Source organism: Telopea speciosissima, chromosome 6 (genome assembly GCF_018873765.1).
Source record: "Telopea speciosissima isolate NSW1024214 ecotype Mountain lineage chromosome 6, Tspe_v1, whole genome shotgun sequence".
Taxonomy (NCBI): Eukaryota; Viridiplantae; Streptophyta; class Magnoliopsida; order Proteales; family Proteaceae; genus Telopea; species Telopea speciosissima.
Window position 1 is genome coordinate 30981142 of NC_057921.1, and position 20368 is coordinate 31001509.

General features: G+C 41.4%; 2 protein-coding genes across 5 annotated transcripts in view; one reads left to right on the forward strand and one right to left on the reverse strand.

The window, feature by feature from the left end:
* The window catches only part of LOC122666167 (protein Dr1 homolog), a 47880-nt gene extending 44301 nt beyond the window's left edge, over positions 1-3579 (forward strand). For 2 of the 3 annotated variants that reach the window (XM_043862299.1, XM_043862298.1), the window contains 3 exons: positions 1982-2076; positions 2941-3009; positions 3117-3579. In XM_043862299.1, coding sequence (XP_043718234.1) covers positions 1982-2076; positions 2941-3009; positions 3117-3275 — 323 coding nt within the window. In that variant the 3' untranslated portion in view covers positions 3276-3579. Of the gene's footprint in view, positions 1-1981; positions 2083-2940; positions 3010-3116 lie in introns of all 3 variants that reach the window. The other variant, XM_043862300.1, reaches the window with a different exon arrangement.
* A 12114-nt stretch (positions 3580-15693) lies between these two features.
* LOC122664089 (phosphoenolpyruvate carboxylase 4) overlaps positions 15694-20368 on the reverse strand; it is a 63171-nt gene continuing 58496 nt past the window's right edge. For both annotated transcript variants that reach the window (XM_043859775.1, XM_043859776.1), the window contains exon 20: positions 15694-16705. In XM_043859775.1, the coding sequence (XP_043715710.1) occupies positions 15881-16705 (825 nt within the window). In that variant the 3' untranslated portion in view covers positions 15694-15880. The remainder of the gene's footprint in view (positions 16706-20368) is intronic.

Below are 20368 nucleotides of genomic sequence, written 5' to 3' on the forward strand. Positions count from 1 at the left end.
TATCTATTGTTAACAAGTTGAGCATGTTTGGAATCTGATTCCATTTGGACTGTTAAGATCCCTTCGGATTGTTCTTGGATCTGGTGCAAAATCCTCCTGCTCAGGCCTCTTGCCCTCCGTGGCACCTCTGCCTCCATTGCAGATGGCTCCTCCATTTCTCTCTGGCTTGATCCTTGGCATCCGCTTGGAATTCTATATAACCACCTTGGCCCCAGGGCGATCTATTCTTCAGGTCTCCCTAAAGCTTCCCCCCTTTCCAGCCTCATCGTCTTAGGGTCCTGGGTTCCCCTCCTCTTAATCCCTCTACCATTTCCTTGTTCTGGCAGTCCCTCCCCCCCCCCCCCCCTTCCCCCTCCTTCCTCTACCCTTGTTGATGAGATCATTTGGCTTCCTTCCCCCAATGGCTCCTTCTCTGCCACATCAGCTTGGAACTTTGTTCGTGATCCCAGTCCCACCGTCCCCTAGCACAATCTAATTTGGTTCGAGGGCCACATCCCTCGCCATAGCTTTATTGCCTGGAGATCCCTTAGACTTTGCCTTCCTACCCAAGCCTTCCTGATGCACCGTAACATCCCTGTTTCCCCTTCTTGCGCCCTCTGTTGGAATGGTCATGAGGACATAGCCCATCTTTTCTTTGCCTGCCCCTTCTCCTCCACCATCTGGAAAAAAGCCCTTTCCTTCATTTGGCACCAAAGTAGAAGATCTATGGACTTTGATCGGGAATGGCGCTGGTTGGACAAAGCTTTCTCAGGAACCTTAGTCTGTGCCACTATAGGTAAGCTGGTCTTCTGTGCTGCTATCTATCATATTTGGATGGAGAGGAACCTTAGGAGATGGACTTCCAACTCCCGATCCTTTGATTAGATTTGGAAGGCCATCTCCTTTGACGTCTCTTCTAAAATCAACTGCGGCCGCATCCGTCGTATTTTGGATTCCCCAAGGAACAGGTATATTGTTGTCTCCTGGGGTTTTGATTTGTCTATTTTAAGGCCTCCCTCCTCTGCATAGGCTTGGCTGCCCCCCCCCCCCCTTCTCTCCCTTTGTATGTTCCCCTCCCCCCTCTTTTCTTCCCTGCCCCCTCCTGGGGTATGGTAATATATTTATTCATCCAAAAAAAAAAAAAAAAAGTTGGGCATGTTTGACATTTATGCACCAACTTGAGGGGGAGTGTTGTAAAAGGGGTTCAAGGGTAATTTTGTCCTAGGGGTATTTCTGTTCTGTCCTTGTTCCTATTCTAGAATGTTCTCTCGTCTATTATAAATAAAGAGGCGCTGTGACCAATTAGTCATAAGCCATTATTCTCAAATCACAATATATATATATATATATCTTATTGGGTCGAAATTTCTATTGATATTGATAGAACGGGTATTTTATTAAAGGATTAAGTTATTACTAAACAAATAAAAATTGGAATTTGAAAATGAAAGATGAGTTCAATTCGGAAGCACTTTTTTATTATAGCAGGCAAAATTGTATTGGTTTCAGGTTCTAAACTGAAGACTTCATCACTTATTCCTGAATGTATAATGGCCTTTGTCAGCAGTTACCAGTATTCTATACTGATTCTCCTTTCAGCTCTCCTGACTTGGGGCCCCAAAAAAAGGATTTATTTTTTCAGTTGTCCCTTCTTTCACTAAAACACATCCTTTCTATATTAACCCAAGAGGAAGAAGTTAATTTGTTGGTCCAAACAATAATCATTTTGTGTTTCTCAAAAGAGCAATAAATGGAATGATTTCACTTTATTTCTCTTTTTACAAATGGTTTGCTTTTCTCTATCCCACTGATCTATTCTCTAACATTTTTTTGTTAAGATCTTAACAGTTAGTTAAACTATTACTGTATGTTCATTTAGCATTTTTAAGTTGTAGTAACAAGAACCTTCAAGTTTCTGATTACCTTTTATGTCTGACATATTTATGGTTTTGCATGCTCTCTGGTACTGAAGAAATTTTGTGGTTCACTTATGTGGTTGCAGAATTTATCAACCTCATTTCTTCAGAGTCTAATGAAGTATGTAGTCGAGAAGAAAAGAGAACAATTGCACCTGAGCATGTCCTCAAGGCTTTAGAGGTTCTTGACATAACCCACATTTGATTTTCCGTATTCCTGTTTGGTGTTGTCTTATTGCATGCATGTTTATGTATTCTCTGCCATATCTTCTGAGTGGTTGAATCACTAGTTCGCAATTCCGTTCAAGTTACATATCTTGCAGTTTGTGCAACTTTTTTGTGAACCCAAGGGATTCTTAGCTACATGGTCCACTAAATGAACTTGGGAATTCACAGCTCATGGGTGCCTTGGAGATATAGTTGATTATGCATGAAACTGTTATTTTGGAAGATAATGCTTCCTCCACTCCCAAAGCAAGCTTTCATCAAGTGGATCATCTAATTCATAGGCATTGCCTTCATTGTGACCTTTTCAGTTTCCCATAGCACGAAGTCCGCACCTTTTGATTGGTTGCAATGTGACTATGCTACAAGAAATCATTGAGGAACTTAGACAGTTGTGTAATTAGGCCGTCCAGGGGCCACCATCGAATTGGTTGGTCTAAATTCATTTGGGCAAAATTTCATTCACACAGCCAGTCTGGATTAGCTTATCCAAACTGTCCCAACTATTTTGAATCATTTGGAGTTTTGGTTTTGGCCAACTAACTTGTTGTACCTGTTATGGATTAGCCACATGTCAAATTTCATACTCAAATTCATTAAAATACCTGCCCATACATGTCATGCATCATTGTACTTTGCAGCCATCCGTGTAATCTATTATTGGAATAAAATTCTGACAATGTGGCTAATATATTTTTTTCCAATAAAGCGAGTCCACATTACAGACCCTTCAAAACTGACCTTGCTATCCACTTCCTGTATTCTACATTTCTAACTAATATTATACTTCGAATGGTGATTAATGGTATAATGGAATCAGGTCCTCGGCTTTGGGGAGTACATCGAGGAAGTTTATGCTGCATATGAGCAACATAGGCTTGAGACCCTGGTTTGTTTCTTTATGATGTTTTCTTCTCCTCAGCTTGATTTAGATAAGATTTTTTATTTATTTATTGATTATCTATCCATGTTCTGGTTCCAAAATCTCATGAACAGGACTCACCAAAAGGTGGTAAGTGGGGTGGTGGAGCCGAGATGACAGAGGAAGAAGCTTTGGCAGAGCAGCAGAGGATGTTTGCAGAGGCACGTGCTAGAATGAATGGTGGGACAACTGCCCCTAAGCAATCCGACTCTGATCGGAGCTTGGAGAGCTAACTTCAATGTTCTTTTGTTTTAATGGACCATTGGCAAGCATCTTTTAGTATTGTACATAAGACCTTGGGGATGAACCAGCCATTGTAGACTTCAACTCTGTCCTGTATGTGGCTATGGATTATGAAAATGTGAGATATGTTATCTATCTCTCCATACCCTTATAGAGAAGTTGGAGTTTGGTTGGAACAACTGTCACTTTAGATCTGGAATTTTATTTTATTTTATTTTATATTCAGGGTTACCCAGAAACAACACATGCAGAAAGATTCACTTATAAATGTCCGCAGATTGTCTTTTAGATAAATTGCACTGCTTGTACAAGTTTGTTTCAAGGAGCTGAAACCTGAACTAAGGAGAGCATCCACAACCACAAGAACCTGAAATTTTCGTTTTTCTTGGTCTACTCGGGTTTTAAGCTTATTTCCAAGCACAGCTTATCAGTCTTTGCTCAACCCACCCCCCCCCGCGGGGGGGGGGGGGGAGGAGATTTCCTTAGCTCTCCTCAATATCTTCCATTGTACAGGTCTTTTGATAAATTTATTGGGTCCTTCTAGGTGTCAATATGCCTAGGGAAGTGTAATGTTTCACCATTTGCCACTTGGTTGTACATGGGCTAGTCCATGTGATAGAGGTCTTTGCATGTATCTCAATTGCCAAATTTTAGTCCAAGGTAAGCAAGGGAAGTTGTTTAAACTCTGATTCAAAGAGTAAATTACCTATGGGAGAGGGAACGCTACTTGGTCGCACGACCCTGGCGACAATGCGGGACCAATAGGAACACACGCCCAAGCATCCAATATGGGGTTTGGGTGATCATTTCGCCACCCATGTGTCTTGCGTGACCAAGCAGCCTTCTTTTTCCCACTACCTAAATGCCATCTTGTGTGATTTTAGCTATGTTCATCTTGTGTAATTTTAGCTACGTTTACTCTTGGACTCTCATCTACCTAGTATGATGGGGAAGAAAACCCAATGATTGAATAAACAAACAATAGATGGATTACTTAATTTCTTGTGAGGGTGGAAGGATATTTGTTTAAGAAAAGAAGCCTTGTGCCTTGTCTTATTGATCTAAATTTGGCTTTGTAAGTACCGTGGTCCTCGGGATGAGGTTTCTTTAGCCTTGTTGGCGACAGACTATTGGGTCTGGTAAAGTGGGGTATCATTTTAATACATCATCATGGGGTAAGGGTCATACTTCATAAAAATATTAAAATAAAATGAGGAGTCGCCACCTAGGATTAGGGCCTAGGACCCAATGGGTGTAGCCCCATCCAGGATTAGCGAAAAGGGTTACATGATTCCATATGGTCTGGTCAGAGATTCAGGGTAAGTAGTCAGGTTACAAGAGTGAGAAGGTGTTAGGCACCCACCTTGCCCGGACAAACCAGTCTTTCTACTAGATGCTTCTTTTCAAATATTCACCCTTAATAATATATCATATACTAATATGCAAGGCTAAGTTATGATGCACTAATCATGACAAAGAAAGAAAAAAAAAACATTTACTATGTACACTAAAGCGAGTTACTTTAATTGTCTACATTTTGCTTAAAATAATAAGAAGGAAAGAAACAGATACCTGTCAAGGAATACAAGAAATTAATGAAAATACACCAAGTACGAAATATGTGATGTCCCACGGCTCAGGTGGAGACGGACGATTAGCTTACCTCTCTCTTGACAGAGTAAGGACTATATGAGATGGGTTTCGTTACTCAGACTTCGGGCAGAGCAACGACTGTATAAGAGATTCTCGTTATCTGTATACAGACAGAATAATGGTCATAAAAGGAGACTTTTGTTTTTCGTGCACAGACGGGATAACAACTCGGAGGGAATGAAATCGCTCTCTACCTGGCTAGGTAATTGACAGATCTGCCCGTACCTTTAAAATCTTGCTCAAAAGAAAAGGGAATCGGGGCAAAAAAGGGTTGGATCTTGCACTAGGAGGGTCTCCCTACCCGAAAATCCATGAAAAACAAGGGAGGGGGACCCTCCTATTTATAGGGGAGGGGAACCCCTTCATGGGCCTAGAGGGGCCCACCACGACGCCGTGATCGACGTCAGCAGGCTGACGACGGAAACCCCCCCAACGGCGTGATTTTGTACTTGGTTGCCGTGGGGGACTGTCCATAGTGTCGTAGTCAGTAGGGTTCCTCCTTTTTCCACTTTTTGGGCCAAAGCCATTGTTGGGGAAGGTGAGCAGTACCTCCTTCAGCATTTGGTAAAAGGGTCTTATACGTCATTTTAGGGATGTTAGGGTGATTTAGCTTAGATGTAGGGACAAGAGTCCTTCTTGAGAGAGATACCGATGTCTGTCCGTGTCCTGTTGTCATCATCGTCGTGGGAGTGACAAAATTCAGTGTCTATAGGCTTAGTTTTAAAATATTGTACATCTTCGACATAATAATGCTAATAAAATTTGTCACATCTAGGGATGTGTCTTGGTGTGCGTGTTGTGACAGCCCAGTTGTTGGATGTGCATTGCATACCATCCCGCATAAAGAGCTTAATCCGTACCAAAACCATCTCTGCCATCATCTCTCAGCCATTGCAACTTGTGCAGTTGTCTCCTCTGATCGTTGAATCCCAACTCCTCTGTTGTCGAAGTTCATCTCCTCTGGTGTTTGTCGATGTCATCTCCAGGCAACTCGCTGCCATGGATCACTCCCACAAGACACACCCTCTATTGGGCTTTGCTTGCACAGAACCCCACTACCATCTTCATCATTGACCAGAAACCCCATCACGAACAACCATCGTAACTATCAACCCCAGTCATGAGTAAGGGTCTCAAATTAGAACCGGAATCGAAAACCGAAATCGAAACCGGATCAAATAAGCCAAACCTACTCGAACCAAACAAAATTCAGTTAGATATGAGTATTAGATTTTAGACCGATTTGGTTCTTGGTTAGATTCAGGATCAAGCATAAGATACGAATTCCATAATCGAAACCAAACCGAATTTGGATAGTAGTATATTATAGCATGTTATTTTATTATAATACTAATATATTATAGTATATTAATACATTATAATACTAATATGTTATAGTATATAGGGCAGATGTTCTCTGTGCCGCAACGCAGCCTGCTCCTAGACACATGGGTCTACCATTCAGGGGGTAGGATGGTCATTTTGCCCACCCTCATGTGTCTGGGCGCAGCCTACGCCTCTAGCACAGAGAACATTTGGCCTAGTATATATTACTAATGTTAATAATAATTAGATTTTATAATATTATTATACTATACTACAACATTATAGTATGTATAACTTTAGCCTAACCCCCATGTTTTTTTTTATCCAAATTTTTCGCTCTAGGGCATGTTTCTTTTCTGCCACCTGGGCATGATTAATCCCCTCCTTTCTTTTTGGCAAAATCTCATCTGCTATTCTTCCCCTAGGTCATCAGTGCTTTCAAGATCTACCTCCCTTCTTAGCCTTAACCGTCTCCTCCTCCTTCTCGGTCGTCATGAGCTTCAACGAGGAGTTCGTGCATCTTTTTCTCTTACCTCTATTGAAGTGCATATTACCTCCTCTAATCCTTTTTGCTTACCTATGCCTTGATTTCTTCGTTCTACTCCTGCAAATTGTCTTAGGATAATCTTAATCTCCTCCTGTTTGTTTCCTTTTCTAGGGCATGTGGTCTTTTTCGTCTCCTGGAAATGATTAATCCCCCTCTTTCTTCTCGCCGAAGTCTTCTTCTGCTATCCTTTCCCTCGGTCACCAGGCTCTCCGGCTAGATTAGTTAAATGAGTGGGAATCATCCACCTCTACCCGTCCCTGATCCCCCTCACTATGTTACTGCGTCGCCAAAAAATTCTTCCAACGAAGATCCCTTCATTCTTGACGATGAATTGGAAGATAGGTTAGCTCAATCGTGGACGACTACATTGGTAGGAAAAGTCATGGCAGGAAAAAGATTCAAGACTTGAATGGTTACTGAGTCCCTCCTCACGGCCTGGAATACAAAGCAAAGGGTCGAGGCTAAACTCTTCTTAGATCGAACCTTTCTATTTCACTTCCAACATGAACTAGACTTGGAGAATGTCTTAGCCGAAGGACCATGGACCATTGCTGGGAACCTATTAGTTCTAGAAAGATGGCGAGAGACCAGAGATTGGAGCTTCAATCGTACAGAATTCTGGATCCAGCTCCATGGGGTACCTGTGGAACTTCAAGACCTAAAACTTGCTATGCAACTGGGAGCTAAGGTTGGCTACTTAATGAAGGCAATGCACATCGATGGACAGGTTTCCGGCGAGAGAACCGGATACCTCAATGTTAGAGCGTCCATTGATATAACCAAACCTTTGCGCATCACGGTTCCATTGAACCGAAGAAATGGATCTCAGTTCAACATCCAGATAAAGTTTGAGCACTTGCTGATGTATTACTATTTCTGCGGCATTATAGGACAGGAGGAACAATGATGTGTTGCCAAGTTTGAAGCCATACAAGTGCACCGAAGTAGCCATGGTTGTTATGCTACATTGAGATGCAAAGCCTCTCCTCCAAGTTGATTTGGGCCAGAGATTAGGGGCACAACTCCCTAGCAAGGTTAAGCGAACATACCGGCTACATTACAGCGAAGGACCTCCAACCCACCGTAATACCTCGGCAACCAGGTCATCGAGCCGGAGTTCACAGAGACGAACCTAGCAGCGGCGTAACTCCCCATCATGCTCAAGTTGAACTCTCACATGCCATCACAGTACCTGTACAAGCGTGCTCCCGAAGGGCAGATGACACTCCACCTGACATAAGGAAATCAATTCACATGTAATCATCCTTTGCAGTTTTTGTCTCTTACAATGATTGGAAACCATCTTGGAATCCTCTATACCACCCATTTGCCCCAAAGCATTCTAAACGAACCATCCTTTCATAACTCTTTTCTATCAGGGAATCCCACCACCATCCATCCAGCCATGACTCAACCCAATACCCTATCTTTGAACATAATCCTTACACCTGCAACGCAAACCAATAACCTAATCCCAAGCCAGAACATCAACCCCCTATCTATCCTCCAAGCCCAACTGAACCAACACCCAGAATTAATAAATGCCCTATTGACCCTATTACCCCAAATATCTAATATATCCATTTCCAACCAAACCCAGCACACTGTCCCCACCATTCAACTGCCACAATAATGTTCCTCAACGACATCTCTAACCCACAACCCCTAAACCAAATACCTCCATAACTACATCAGGACAATTTTCCATAGACCAACCAAATGACATGCTCACTTGTGAATCCACCCACCACCGTAATACCACCTCAAATTACCCAGGCACAATCAGAGCCAAACTAGCACCCAAATACGGATTTGTACCCCAATCCTAGCACCAAATTGACCCATCCCCCTCTAGCCGAACCACTCAAAATAAGGGCAAAAACCAAAAGGGCAAGGAAGATGATATTTGAGACTCCGACTGAGCAGAAGCAACAGAGCATTTTTTTAAGTATGGCCCCATGGCGACTGGGGGAAATCAGCCCCATAGGTCATCATGAAGTTGGTGAGTTGGAACTGTCAAGGGCTAGGGAGACCCTTGACAATCCGATCCCTTAAGAACTTCTCCCGAAATGAAAGGCCTGATCTGATATTTATAATGGAGTCAAGATGTTTTTCTGTAAAGGTAAGAAAGGTATGTAAAGCCTTAAACTACCTTTCTAGTTTCTCTGTCGATCCCCTTGGCACGGCTGGAGGTCTGTTTCTTCCGTGGCAGCAAAATGTTAAAGTCAACATCCTTTACTCTGATGTTTGTATAATAGATTGCACCATATCTATGAATAATGAACCATCCTTTTATCTTACTTGCATCTATGGAGACCTTGTTAAATCGAAAAGAGAAATGGTTGGGGACAGGCGTACGAGTATAGGAGCAGTAAGGTTAGAAGATTGGATATGCATCGGGGATTTCAATTCTCATCTGCGATGGTACGAGAATCAGGAGGATCAGAAAAATCTGGGCACGACTCCAAGAATTTTCAGGTTATGATTAACATATGTAAGCTGTTGGATCTCGACGCTAATGGGCTTGGATACACCTGGACAAACAAAAGACATGGTGCTTCAAACATTTGGGTCAGACTCAACCGAGCCCTTGTAAATTAAGCCTGGAGAACTCGATTCAATGATGCTGTTGTTTTCGTTAAGCCAGGAATTGGCTCGGATCATTCCCCGATCATAGTTGATTCTGATGGAGGTAAAACCAGAGGGTCTAGGCCCTTCCGTTTTGAAGCAGCCTGGCTCCGTCATCCCCAATGTAAGATGGTAGCTAGTAAGGCTTGGTTAATTTCTACCTATGGTCCTGCGACAATTCAGATTCAGAGGAAGATGGGAGAGTGCAAAGAAATGTTCAAAAAATGGAATTCAAAAGTGTTTGGCCATATCCAGACATTGATTAAAAATCTGCAGCAGGAACTCCAAGTTCTTCATAGCCAACCCCAATCTAAATACTGCCAGGCAAAAGTGAATTAAATCACTTCCCGTCTGGATGATGATTTGGCTAGAGAAGAAACGCTGTGGCGCCAGAAGTCGAGGATAAATTGGCTAAGAGATGGAGATCGCAATACAACCTACTTTCATGTATCAACCATCCAACGAAGATCAACAAACAAAATTCTTAAGCTCAAAAATGCAAATGGAGATTGGATGTCATCCCAGGCTGAGGTAAACAACTTACTTAAGGAACACTTTAAAAGTGCCTTTGCTTTAGGTAATATTAATACCGATGCTTTTAATTTAATCCTCCAATATGTTAGCCCAATTGTTACTGAAGACATGAATAATTTGTTATGTAATGCCCCCACCCTTGAGGAGATCAAAGATGGCCTTTTCTCAATGGGCCCTTTGAAGTCACCTGGGCCCAATGGGCTTCCTCCTATTTTCTTTCAAACATAACTGGGAGACTATTAGTGCAGATCTATATAACGTTGTGAGTGAAGTGTTCTCCACAGGTTGTGTTCTAGCAGATCTAAACAAGTCTCTAATTTGGCGGTGTACCAATTTCGTCCGATCAGTCTGTGTGGCGTAGTGTTCAAAGTCATCACAAAAATCATGACTAGACGGCTTCAAGGAGTGCTTGGTGATCTCATCTCCCCAAGTCAATCGGCCTTTATTCCGAAAAGGCTTATATCCGACAACACCTTTATGGAGCATGAGATCGTCCACTACATTAAGAAGAGGAAGAAAGGGAAAAAGAAGCTCCTAACTTTGAAGCTCGATATGTAAAAGGCATACAAGAAGTTGGAATGGTCATTTATTGAAGCTATGTTGGATAGACTTGGCTTCCATCAGTGGTGGGTTGCTCTCGTGATGACTTGTATCAAATCTTCTAGTTACAACCTCCTTATAAATGGCACAATCCAGGGGTCTATTTCTCCCTCGCGTGGTATACGGCAGGGCGATCCCCTCTCACCCGCATTGTTCATCTTGTGCTCTCAAGCACTGTCCTCAGTTATTGGCAAGGCGGAGGAGCTAAATCTGATTAAAGATATTAGAGTCCATAACCGAGCCATCTGCATTTTGCACCTTATGTTCATGGACGACTACCTGTTATTCTCGGAGGTAAAACTCGATGAGGTCTGCCACTTAAAAACATGCTTGGACCTATATTGTGAAGCTTCATGCCAAGCAGCAAACCTCAAGAAGTCAAGTATCATGTTTAGCCCCAACACTCACCAAAAGTTTAAAAGGTGGTTTTCAAGGATCCTAAAAATCCCTTACGGAGATGGGCCTTACAAATACCCCAGGTTTTTCAAGATATCAACATCAAGGTGGGTGATTGCATTCAGAGCTGGAAGCATAATCTCTTATCTCACTCGGACAAGGAAAGTTTGATAAAGTCCGTGGCTTTTACTATGCCAAACTTCACCGATTTCCACTTCAAAATCCCCAAATCCATACACAATGGTTTTCGCAAATTGGTCTCTGATTTCTATTGGGGCAGCAAAGATAGAGAGGCTAAAATACATTGGATATCTTGGAATAAAATGTGCAGATCAAAAGAAAAAGGGGGCTTAGGCTTCAAGGACTCATCCCTTCACAATTTGGCTCATCTGGCCAAAGTGGCTTGGCGGTTATGGGAGCAGCCTCACTCTCTCTTGACGAGGTTTTTAAAATGCATATATTTCCCAAAGTCATTGTTTCTTGAGGCTAGATTGGGATCCCACCCATCATGGGCCTAGAGAAGCATTTTGGAAGGCAGGAAAGTGCTAATGGCAGGCCTTCTGTGGAGAGTAGGAGATGGTTCTTCTAAAAAAAATTTGGGGAGATGGTTGGGTGCCATCCATTCCTGGATTCAAACTTAACAACCCAACACTAGAAGAATGTGACCTGGAGTTTGTGGCGGAGCTGATAGATGATGAAAATAGGACCTGGAAACATGATTTGCTGAATCATTTCTTCAACCAAGAGGAGGTGAGTGCAATTAAAGTGATATTTTCCAGAACAAGACAAACAAATTTGGGGAGTGGCTAGAAATGGGGTGTTTTCAGTTAAATCGGCTTATCATAATCTCTTAAACTTGGTTCTTCAAGCTCAAGAAAGTAGACCATCATCATTATCATACAGCCAAGGGGAGTAGATCGAGGAGTGCGCCTGGAAGAGAATTTGGGGATGCCAAACCTTGCTAAAAATCAGGAATTTACTTTGGAGAGCTTGTGCTAGGGGATTGGCCTCGGGGAAAGGCCTTGTTCAACACAGAGTTCTTGTGAATAAGTCATGCCAAAGGTGCGGAGCAGAAGTAGAAACCACTGACCACATTTTCTTTGGGTGCGAATTCGCTAGAGCGGTGTGGTTTAGTAGCGCCCTTTCATATATTCCTCCCTCTGATCAAGATCCAAAACTTCATAGGTGGATTAGTGGTTGGGATTCCATCCAATCCGGCCCAAAGAAACAAGCTCATGAAGTCTTCGGCCTAGCTGCTTTTATCTGCTGGAAGCTATGGATAGCACGGAATGATCTCATATTTGCGAACAAAGCTTGGACTCCAATCGAAGTAATCAATGCAGCTCAGGTAGATCACTCAGAATTCCTAGTAGTTATGGCTTCGCCAATAGGGATTCCCCCTCCCAATCCCAAGGCTCTGGCGCCCCCATGGGCTCCTCCTTCGCTTGAGATTCTCAAATTAAACTGTGATGCTTCAAAAAATTTGGAATCTGATAAGGGGGTCTGGGTTTCATCGTTTGTATCAATCTGGGCTATGTCACCTTGCAAGCTCCGAGCTAGCTACTTTCGGCTCTAGCTATGAGATCTGGCCAGCTTCATTGTATTGGGGAATGTTTTGATAAGCTTCAGGTGGAGTCCAATACCCTTGAGCTTTATTAATCTTGTCAACAATGAGTCTAGATCCCCACCCTCATGTGTATCACCTGTGATTGAGGACATCAGGCGTCTGTCTTCCTATTTTGAGGATTGTTCTTTTTTTCACATCTCTAGAGAGTCCAACCATGTTGCTGACACTCTAGCCCGGAAAGCCCTGACTATTGCGAGTAAGTCAGCTTTGCAAAACTCCTCTACTTAGCTCCAAACCCTGTGTAATTCGGATGCCTCGGCTCTTTCTCGCTCTTTTGAATAAACTTTTGTTTAACCCAAAAAAAATATTATAGTATGCATATTATAGTATATGGATTGAGTAGAGGAATCGGAACCAAACCATGTACGAACCTAATAGAACTAAATACCAGAATCAAATAAGAATCGAAATCGAACAGATTCAGTTTGATTATCAAATTTCATAATCGATTCAATTCTCGGTTAGGTTATGGATCACAATAACACTCTCTAGAATCGAACCGAAACCGAACTGATTGACACCTCATGTGTAATTTGTTTTTTGGTAAACACCTTGTTTGTAAATTACCATTCCTAGATACCAATGGTAAAATATTCTTCTCATATATTGTATCTTAACATACATAATATATAATTCTTTCTCTTATGTATAAATAAGGGAACTGTCTAATCTAAGTAACACCCCCATAGGTGTATTTAAACTTTACACCTTTTAATTGTCCCTTCTCTTATTCCCAAAAGATTTTGGAGTAAAATGGATTTTCAAAGATAATTTTGTATTTTTTATCTGCTCCATTTCCTGCCCTCTCCATTTCCCCAAGTTCCTCTAATAGAGGGGGTGGACCCCACCCCGATAGTGTGTTCGGGTAGGGGTAGGGTGGTCATTTTTGCCCCCCTCTATTAGAGGAACTTGGGAAAATGGAGCAGATAAAGGTCCGATAATATTTTGTGCTTTCACATGTATGGATGCGGATTTGGAATTGTCACTCAACGCCAAAGGTGAAAATATTCTTTGTAGGATCTGTGCAGGCGGCATATCTGTATCAGCAGCTCTTTGTCAGAGACAAATCATGGCCGATCATTGTTGCCAACAATGTAGAGCTGAGTTGGAGACAGCGGACTATATCTTCCTTCACTGCCCTTTCGCGAAAGCAGTAGGGTTCGGTTGCAGTCTTTCTTATATTGTTCCAAGCAGCATGGAGTTTTCGGTGTCCCAATGTATTGACGATTGGAGTTCTCTCTTCTATTCATGGGAAGCATTTATTCAAGAAAATGACATCTCTCTACGCTTTTATTTGCTGGTTCTTGTGGATTTCTCGTAACGGGTTGCTCTTTGCTCGTCGGAAGTGGATGCCAAGTGAGGTTATAGATTCAGCCCGGTCGACTTGGTTGGAATTCATGAATGCTCCTCCCATTCAGGGGCAAGTATTGATGGCCACTCAAGCACCACCAACCTTGACATGGGAACCTCCTTCTCAACCTTTTGTAAAGTTGAACTGTGATGCTTTTTTTCTTGAAAATGAGAATCGAGGGGGGATGAGTTTTTTAATTAGAGATTATTTGGGGAGATGTATCTTTGCAGTTTCCGAACCCTGTTCTTTGATAATGTTCTGGTGGGAGAGGCCATAGCAATTTGGCAAGGTCTTTTGGAGGCTTTCAGAAGGCGTCGATAACTTGATTGTGGAGAGTGATAATCAGGAGTTGATATCGTGTCCCCGGTCTGAATCCGTCAATTTTAGATTTATTCTCTGTTTTATTGTATTTGACATTAGATACCTGGCTAGATACTTTGAGTCATGTATTTTTCAGTTTATTCCAAGAGTTACTAATGTTGTAGCAGATGCTCTTGCAAGGAGGGCTTTGTCTGTCACGAGGACTTTATGGCCTATTTTCAATCCCTGTTTATCTGAGCATTTTTAACCAAATCTCAGGAGTGTATCTCGCTTGTCTGAATAAATTGATTCTTTAACCAAAAAAAAAAATAATTTATCATTATGTCATTATCACAAATTGTCATTATCTTGCACAATTTTCGAGTACAATTTGAAACCAAATGATTTACTCTAACCTTTTGGGATTGGCTTGTAGTTTGTGTGATTACCAAAAAACAGTTACTATACTAAAAGAAGAAAAAAAAAGAAGCTTACAAATTATTTGACACCATAAAGGGTGTAAAAAAGGCGTACCCAGTGCACAAGGCTCCCGCCACTACGGGGTCTAGGGAGGGTCATAATGTACGTAGCCTTAACCCCCCGCCTCACAAAGAAGCTGTTTCCAAAGACTTGAACCTGTGACCACATGGTCACAATGGATCAACCTTACCATTGCACCAAGGTCCATCATAAAAGGGGTCAATAAGAAAAATCCCATCATGAAAACATTATAATAATACTAGCCAGTACTTCTTCATCTACAATCAGACACCTTTTTTTGTTTCAAAGAAAAAAAAAACAAGAGGGGGGAGGGTTTTTATGGGAGCATAATTCCTACCTTCTTCCACACCCATGGTAGGAACATACAAATCCACTATAAAGTTTAAATGCCAAAAATTTGTAACATCACAAATTAGATGAAGCCCAAAATTTTGTAGACAGATAAACCCTAGGTTCCTACTCACACTTGAAGTTGCAGCCCTATTAGAGTCTGCCATATGCAAAATAGACCTTTGAAAATCCAAGGAATGGAATTATAGGGATGCATGCTAATATACAACAAGGCATTTGATTGAATTAGGCTTTGAAATTTCACACGTCGTTATTCCAGAGCATGATCTCTTTATCCAATGGTGGGAATAGCCACATCATTTGTCTACATGTCAAAAGAATAGTTGGCATGTAAGAATATAGGAACCGTTTTCCCGACTTCGATATATCAAATATCTACAAAACCCCTACATCCATAATAGAACAGGAAAGAGGGTATTCCAGAGGAAATGTAATTTCTTCCTCTAGCATCAAACACATTTTCATACAAATGTCATCTAACATTTGCTCTAAGGAAAGCATGGAAAGAAGAAAATGGTGCTAAACTTTGCTTTCTATCCCCTTTCAGAGGTTTGCATTTAACATCTCATTATAGTAGTGGTAAAGCCTTTATCATCAATACAAGGACCAAAAAACCCCTTTTGCTCATACCTGGTAGAACTTGTTTAATTTATGTCAAATACAAATTCCATATTATATCAACTTAACAACAAATGAGCAAATGGAAGACACAATCCAACCGGCTTATCAGGATATCTCATTTAAGTTGTTCCGGCATTGAAGCTTGACATGTATATAGCACTTAACCTGTGTTCCTCATGCCAGCAGCTATCCCATTTATAGTGATAAGTAATGCATCTCGAAGTTTATGGTTATCATCATCGGATCTCAACCTCCTCAGTATCTCCACCTGTAACATGTTGATTGGATTGAGATATGGGAGTCTGCTCTCAAAAAGTCGTCTCAAAATTCGATTGTTCTCAGAGAGCTTCTCATGGCCACTAACCACCAACACATACTTTTCTGTTGTTACTAGCTCCCTCCTTAACTCAGCACCAAGCTCCCTCCTGCTCGGTGATACTAGCACTTCATCATAGTGCTTGGCTATAGGAATGTCAGCTTTCCCCAGTACCATCTCTATAAGGTCTATGGTGGATTGAAAGAAAGGCCATTCTTTGTACATAGCTTTCAAGTCCTCTGTGCATCCATGATCGCATACACCATTGAGGCCAGCACCCACACCAAGCCAAGCAGGGAGTACAAACCGGGTCTGGGTCCATGCAAATACCCATGGTATCGCCCGAAGATGTCCAATGCCTATCGAACTCTTTCTTCTTGTGGGTCGGCTCCCTATGTTAAGGAAACCAAGCTCAGACTGTGGGGTAGCTTCCTGGAAGTAGGTAAGGAACTCTGGGTTCTCATATACAGTGCTCCGGTAATGGCGGCAACTGATTGTGGATATCTCCTCCATAAGATTACACCATTTCTCTTCTCTAGGGGGCTGTGGGGGGCATAGGGTTGCAAGCAGCACAGCTGTTGTGTAGATCTCCATCTGTCTCACAGCCGTCTGTGGTAATCCAAATTTGGCTTGCACCATCTCCCCTTGCTCTGTTGAGCGGAGCGTACCCTGCCAATACCAGTAGTTAATAAAACATTAGCGAACAGAGGAACAAAAATGAAGATGGAGACCCTTGGTAATGATGTAACTTTAAATAAATACATTAGCAAACAGAGGACACCAGGTTTTTGACATGCTGACACAAGAAACTCAAGGGGCAATAGCATTCAGTAACAGGAACAGAAATTTCATTTAATCTACACTTGGAAACACAACAATATAAAATGGTGTAATTTAGTAGATATGCATATAGATCATGATAGAGTGTGTATCGTCGGATGGAGCTCCATCGTTCTCCATGGAGCAGTGTATCATAGATTGTGTCTATTAGATTAGTTTAGTCTATGTCTAATAGCTTAGTATAGTTGTCTTTATCTCATCTTTATTTTTCTTATTTTCTTTAGTAATTAGGATTAGGAGTTGTCTCCTTCTATTGTAACTTTCTCTCTCTCTCAGAGCAAGGTTAATCAGTGCTTCCTTCAACCCTTGTTTTGATAGTCTTCTAAGAGCTTTTTCCCTTGGTTTGCAGCAACCTATGCTACCCTACCTACTTATGAAACCCTATTTATTGATTATATGAATATTAACTAGGTTTCTCTTGTTTATGCTACCTACATAAAGGAGTTGATCTACTACATCGAGTTCATGGAGTAATTTCATCTAGATCATGAAGAATAGTTGCTGGCTTATCTTCCCTGTGATGCCATATTTTTGGAGCAAGTTTGCTTAAATCAATGGACACAATAATTTATCTTATGGCAGCCTTTTGGTTCTGATTTTTCCATTGGATTGTTAACCCTATTGGAAAGGATCTTATACACAAGATTGAGACTGATTCAAGTCTCTGTTTATTTCCATCTATTGCAGAAAAAGTCTCCCAGCGGTACCCTGTTTTTCCAGGTTTTTTGAATCTGGATTAAATTGAAATTTTGGGTGTTTATTTGCCACCCCATTAGGGTCCTTCAACCTTAATTTCAGACAGTTCTCCTGTCTTATTTCTGTGGCAGAAAATATCATATTTTCTGGTTTCTACTATCCAGGCAGCATTTTTTTCTCAATTACTTTTAATCTGAACTTCTTTTTCTTTTTTTTTTTTGGGGGGGGGGGGGTGTGAGGTACCATTGGTCCCTATTCTAAGGTTCCTCGATATATCTGGCTGATCCAAGTTCTGCTTCCTCCTGCAATATCTACTCTCCTTGAGTACATTTGAGATATCGATATATTGTGTTCTTTGTGGCTGGTTATCTGGTGATATACTACTGGCTGTTTATCGTATCCTACGCGTCATGGATGACTCAAAACCTCCAGCGGACACTGTTACTGCTCAGATCACATCTATCATCAAGCTTAGTCGTGCATCCAACTATCTTCTCTGGGCCCAAGTAGTTCGGGTTTATATCACTGCCAAGCAGAAAATAGAGTTTTTGACTAAACCACCACCTTCTATGACTGCTCCTGAGTATCCTGAATGGATAGCAGACGATGGCACCGTACTTTGCTGGCTGTGGAACTGTATGGATCCTTCTGTGGCTGCTAATTTCAAGTTTCATACCACAACCAAGGGCATGTGGGACGAACTCAGAGAGTTTCTCTCAAGACAGATACATGTCCAGAGTATTTGATTTATATGAGAAGTTTTTCTCCTTCAGGAAGAATGGCAAATCTGTTAGTGATTATTACAGTTATCTAAAGGGCATGTGGGAGGAACTCGATGTTTATCAACCATTGTCCACTGATACTGAAATCCTGAAGTCTCAATGTGCTGGATTCTTAGTTGCTAACTTTTTGTTTAGTTTGGACTCTATCTTCAATCTGTCAAAAGCCAAATACTTGCAGGCGAGAAGATTCCATCCATGAATGAGGCTTTATGTCGAATTCAGCGTATTGTGTCTCTCCTTCACCAATCTGACTCTTTCTACCAAGGATAATTTCACTTTTGTTTCGAATAATGGTGGTCTTGGCCGTGGTACTGGTTTTCCTGGTAGAGGTTGTGGTTCTTGGGGAGGAAGAGGTCTTGGTGGTGGTCGAGTCAGAGGACAGCCACCAAACCAAGTCATGCTTGTCAATGTACACACTGTGAAAAGCAGAATCATACTATTGATACGTGTTGGGAAAAGCATGGTAGGCCAAAATGGGCTCCACAACTCTCAGCTACCACTGTCACCTCTTCTCAGAGTTCTATAGCGCTGTCACCCTCTAATGCCAATCTTACTTTTATATCTGGAGATAGTCAGTTTGTATCACCATTAAGAGATGAGTTAATGGGATATATCAAACTTACTGTCATTGCAGAGAAATCTTGGCAGCAACTTGTTTGGTTGATGTTCTTGAATAAAAATTGAATCTTGATCTTGATCTTGAACTTGAAGGAGATCTTCAAAGAACTCGAAGGAGATCCTCAAAGAATTGAAAGAAAGCTTCAAAGAACAACCCGGGCTCACACCGCAAGGTGTCGATTGGATCAAACACCAATCCCACCAGCCTTGATCAAACACAAGACAAATCTTCAATGGATGAGAGCAACAAAAAGCCTTTTCATTATCAAAATTCGTATTCAATACTTAACCCCCCCCCCTTACAACCTTATATAAAAGACTCAAAAATTGACTCCTACAATAAAAAGGAAAGGCCTAACCCAATCCATAACCTATTAGGTAACTTAAACTGACTAGGAAACTAAAATAGACTCAAAACAGAGTCCTAATCCAGCCCTACTAAACACTTAAAAGAAAACCACTGTACTCACTTAAATTGAACCATTGGTTGAACCGGTTAAATTTATGAACTAAAACTCCAAAATAAAACTAAGTATGGAACTAAAACAACTAATCTCGTATGCAACTTAATTACCCATATTTTAGGCCCATAAAGTGACCTATTACATTGAAAACCCAAGGGACCAAAGATCCAACATGTATATAAGCCAACCCTAGACTTATTCTTATGGAAAGAAGCCTAGTTTGGTGATAAATCTGCATCATATTTACACCGGAATTTTCAGATGAAGGACTTAGGGATGCTCAGGTGCTTTTTGGGAATTGAAATTGTTCGTTACAAGAAGGGTGCTAGCTTATTTCAGAGGAAATGTGTTCTTGATCTTTTATCTGAGAGTGGCATGTTGAGCTGTAAGCCTATTGATAATCCTATGGATCCTAATCTGAAGCTTGGGGTGTGTGATGGCAAAGATTTCTTAGATAAATCAATATAGAAGACTGGTTGGGAAGCTTATTTATTTGACTGGTACTCGTCCTGATATTTCCTTTGTCGTTGGAGTTATTGGTTAGTTTATAGAGAATCCTAAACTGGCTTACTGAGATGTTGTGTGCCGCATCCTAAGATATCTTAAAGGGTCCCGAGAAAGATCTTGTCTATAGACGTCATGGTCGCACAGATATTGTGGGTTATTCTGACGAAGATTGGGCTGGTGCTACAGATGATTGCCGGTCAACTACTGGATATTGCATGTTTGTTGGTGGTAACCTTGTAACTTGGAGTAAAAAACATATTATTGTTGCTCGATCTAGTGCGGAGACTGTATAAAGCTATGGCATATACTATTGGGGAATTGATGTGGATGAAATCTCTCATTCAAGAATTGAGGTTCTCAATTGCAAAACCTATGAAGATGTATTGTGATAATCAGGTTGCAATCTATATTGTCAGTAGTCCGGT